Source organism: Nicotiana tomentosiformis, chromosome 10 (assembly GCF_000390325.3).
Source record: "Nicotiana tomentosiformis chromosome 10, ASM39032v3, whole genome shotgun sequence".
NCBI lineage: Eukaryota > Viridiplantae > Streptophyta > Magnoliopsida > Solanales > Solanaceae > Nicotiana > Nicotiana tomentosiformis.
The window spans coordinates 68,868,697-68,872,908 of NC_090821.1; the positions used below are offsets into that span (position 1 = coordinate 68,868,697).

Below are 4,212 nucleotides of genomic sequence, written 5' to 3' on the forward strand. Positions count from 1 at the left end.
AAATTAAACAAATATTAACTATTTCAATTATGCGGGATCAAGCCTTATAATCTTTCCAAGCTGTCTTAGTTATTTTTTATCGTCTAATCGGACTTGCTTAAATTCATATGATATGATATGATATAACTTTCAAGCTTCTAGCTTAGGTTTTTTGTGAAACATGAAAACATGAGCAAGCTAAAATCGTTCACTGCTCGTATGACCTCACGTCATTGTATATATTCTATTTACTTGTTTAAATTTTAATGATTTCAATTTTTTGTTAAAACTACAAATATTTTATCAAATTATTATTCGAAACCAAACTTGAATAATTCAGTTTCTGAATCAAAACCTATTATGTCAAGTTTGTGCTGAAGTTTGCCAAGAGATACACTTATGGCATCCAATGGCCCAAACAGACGTAAAAAATAGAAGATTTTGACATAATAAATTCCAGTAAACGGATGGAAACCTTGCCATATTTTAATATTATCCAGAAAAAGGAGTTAATTAATTGCTGCATCAAATTCTCTCCGTTCCAAAAAGATTGACTTCTTTTTAAATTTGGAAACAATTTAGCTTAAATTTTCAATTATATCCTTAATGAAAAGTTTTTATAATCACACAAATATTTTGGACCCCTTTCTGACATGTTTAGGACTACAAATTCCAAAAAACTTCATTTTTTCTTAAATTTCGTGTCCAATCAAACAAATTCACATAAATTAAAACGGAGAGAGTAGTAAGTATTATATAAAGCCAAAAAATTACATTGCACCTCCATTATTTACCCGTAACAGAAAAAGGGAATAAAGCAAAATACCATCCTTAAACCACCTAATAAACTCTGTTTTTATTGTTGTTTTTTTCCTCTTTCTTTTTTCATAACTCAAGCTTTTGGTGCTTCTTTAGCCAACATTGGAGGTTGTGACATTGAAACACTAATGGCTACTGCAGTACTTTGCATTTCTATGTCATTTACTTCTCTATCTTCTAAAATCATCATTTGGTTGTTCTTTGTAACTACTTTCACTGGTTCAGGAATTGCAGCCTCAATTTCTTTCTCCTTATATTCCTTGTATTTTCCCCATAAAACTGAGTATAGTCCAGCCACAATTAGCACTGCTCCTAGCACACTTAAACCCAAAAATATAAAAAATGTCATTCTTTTTAGAACAAACTGAAAAATAAATATGGACATGTAATATGAAACAAAGAGAGTATGACATAGAAGAAATTGACTTACCCTCCAATATAGATTTTTTCAGCAAGAATGAAAGAGCCCATAATAGCAACAATGATCATCATCAATGGACTGAAAGCAGTCACAAAAACAGGTCCTCTTTTCTCCATTACAAGACCTTGAACATAGTATGCAAGACTTGATGATACAATACCCTGAAATATTATAAAACAATATCCATAATTATATTTTGTCATTAATCAATGGTTGTTGGTTTTAGGAGAAGAAGGGTCAGAGATTCGTGACATGAAAGAGGTTTGATTGAATTCCCTTCGTCGAATAGTTATACTGTAGCAATAGATTTAAAAGATTCTTCTATATATATATATGAACAATTGAATTCCTTTGACCTTTTTTTAGTCCGATGCACAAAGCATTTCGCATTCACACAGGGTAGGGGGAAAAGCTGCACCCCAAGGGGTGTGATGTGAATAATCTACCATAATGCAACATTTGTGGTTGCTTTCACGATTCAAACCCGAGACCTATAGGTCACACGAAGATAACTTTATCGTTGTTCCAAATCTCCTTTTCTTGAATTCTCGCAACATAAGAGAATATTCTAGTGAAGTAGCAAGGTGGATTTGCCGCTAAGGTGTAATATTCTTGCAATTTTTTGAATCCTTTATTTATAAGAAGAGGACCTTTGGCGCAACGGTAAAGTTGTCTTATGTCATGGGTTCGAGCCGTGGAATCAGTCATTGATGCTTGCATCGGGTATGATGCCTACATCACACCCTTCGGGGTGCGACCCTTTTCCGGATCCTGCGTGAATACGGGATGCTTCGTACCCCGAGCTTCCCTTTTTATTAGAATTCATAGGAGGGATGAGGAGTAAAGAAAAGAACATACAGCATAGGCAGCAGCAAGAAGGTTCATGTCAAAACCAATAGCCCAAGCAGAAGTTTTATGTTCCATCACTAAGGTGACAGCAATTGATTGCAAAGTTCCCATGAAGCAAACAAGTGCAGTTAGAGAAAGTGGAGCAGTGTACTTCCTCATTGTAACATTCTGTCACAAAACATCAAATAAAAATACATTAACAACAACAACAACTATTTCACAAATATTTTAAAAATTTAGGGTATATATTACATACCTGAAGTATAAAGAAAGAAGCCCATGCAAAAGTGGCAAGAATTAGAAGGATTGAACCTTTAAGCAAATCTTTATCAGTAACTTCATTGGGTTCAGGAACATTAGAAGTATTTGTATGGATATTATTTGACCAAACCAAATTAATAACATGTCCTTTGTACAATGTCATCAACATGGCTCCAGCCACTGTCACTATAGTACCCACAACCTTTGCTTGGCATCTCAACTTCTTTATATGCACCTTCTCCATTCTGAATTCATTCTTTATTTGTTAGTTCCAAATTTTGGAAAAAGAGTAGAATAATAATTAGAAGAAATATATATATGTACCTGCAGAGGACAGCCATGACAAATGTCATTGCAGGAAGCATGTTGCTCATGGCACATGAGAATGTTGGGGATGTAAACTTAAGTCCCATATAGTAAAAGTTTTGATCAATCACTGGCCTGTTTGATCAAATCATAGATTTGGATTTTTTTTTTTTTGTTTACATAAGTAAAATGTTTAAGTTATATACACGGATCATTTATGATTTTTTTACGTTATCAGTATAGTTTAATATGTGATAACACATTAATTATCATTTTTATCAGTTATATACTGATTGCTCTTATTTTATATATCATTAACTACTTTAGAAGTGACTGCATCATATAAATATATTATTTATTATCCGAGATTGGAGTTTCATAAATAGGACATAGAGAGACACTCACCCTAGAAGGCCCAATACAAAAATTTGCAAGAACATCATGAAAGTCATCTTTGGTCTGAGTTTTCTGTACAAAACAAAGATAACTTAAAGACTTAGCATTTTCATTTTGAATTACTTCACAGCTTGATAATGTAAGAGAAGTTTTAACTAAGCTAAGGACATTTTCTTGTAGGCAATTAATTATATATTACCTTTCAAGAACAAGAGCAAAAGGAGCAATAGCTGCAGTAGCAAAGGCATGTCTATAAACAACCAAAACATAATGACTCATTCCTCCATTAAGGGAAACTTTAGTAATAACATTCATTCCTGCATAACCAAATTGCAAAGAGATCATTGCTATGTAAGGCTTTGCCCTTTGGAAGAAACTACTTAAACATCCTGCTTTGTTCTCCATCTTTTTTTTGTTATGTTTTCTTTCAGCTAAAATATATATATATATATATATATATATATATATATATATATATATTGTACTCTCAAAGAGAGGAGAATTAAGAAGAACTCAAAGGTGAAAACAGGAGAACACTTGAAGTACTCTTAGAGGATCTTGTGTTTTTCCTAAGGAAATGAAGAGAGACCAATTACCTATTTATAGACAACACTAGCAAAGGCAAAACAAAAGGCCAAGGACATTTCTGTTATCCAAATATTGGATTAAATTAAATAAATAAATAAATTATGAGTTTTACGCGTCTGAGAATCAATAAATGTAGTTTGCACTCTCCCTGTCACTATCTCATCTTATGTATTCATTAGTTTGGTATAAATACTAGGAAGCTAGAAGTACGTAATTCTTTTACCTTTTACCAATATATATATATATATATATATATATATATATATATATATATATACTAGTTTTAGGGTACACGCTTTGCACATGTACCCTATATAAGTGAATATACGATCTTACAAAATTAAGTAGTTATTATTAAATAATATGTTTGAGCTATTAAAAAAAATTAAAAGAAAATATAAGTTCCTAAAATTGATAAATGCCGATCTAATTTAGCTAGTTCAATAAATAAAGAATATTACCCTGTAAAAATTCTTATATGCTTTATTGTGATTTTTGATGACTTATGTAGGAATATATGATGAAAAGTATTGTTGTTTTTGTTACCTAATACTGAAAACAAGTAACAAATAATACTATGATATAGCTAATTT

General features: G+C 31.6%; 1 protein-coding gene across 2 annotated transcripts; it reads right to left on the reverse strand.

Moving 5' to 3' along the window:
• Positions 1-703: 703 nt before the first annotated feature.
• LOC104113101 (WAT1-related protein At5g07050-like) lies at positions 704-3,482 on the reverse strand. 2 transcript variants are annotated; one of them, XM_009623194.4, is made up of 7 exons: positions 3,231-3,481; positions 3,041-3,103; positions 2,654-2,770; positions 2,325-2,574; positions 2,078-2,236; positions 1,229-1,380; positions 704-1,118 (listed from the first exon to the last, which is right to left on the reverse strand). In XM_009623194.4, the coding sequence occupies exons 1-7, from the start codon at positions 3,434-3,436 to the stop codon at positions 872-874; spliced, it is 1,194 nt and encodes a 397-aa protein (XP_009621489.1). In that variant the 5' UTR covers positions 3,437-3,481; the 3' UTR covers positions 704-871. The 2 variants fall into 2 exon arrangements, with proteins under 2 accessions (XP_009621489.1, XP_009621490.1); XM_009623195.3 differs by lacking the exon at positions 2,654-2,770 and having other exon boundaries at positions 3,231-3,482.
• Positions 3,483-4,212: the final 730 nt, after the last annotated feature.

Bases quoted from the DNA above. Each gene is read 5' to 3' on its own strand.
- LOC104113101 (XM_009623194.4), bottom strand. From the start codon at position 3,436: ATGGAGAACAAAGCAGGATGTTTAAGTAGTTTCTTCCAAAGGGCAAAG. The intron at 2,771-3,040 runs GTGAGTGTCTCT...TTGATCAAACAG, and splicing joins TTTGTATTGGGCCTTCTAGG to GCCAGTGATTGATCAAAACT. The intron at 1,119-1,228 runs GTAAGTCAATTT...TTTGGGTTTAAG, and splicing joins GAAAAAATCTATATTGGAGG to TGTGCTAGGAGCAGTGCTAA.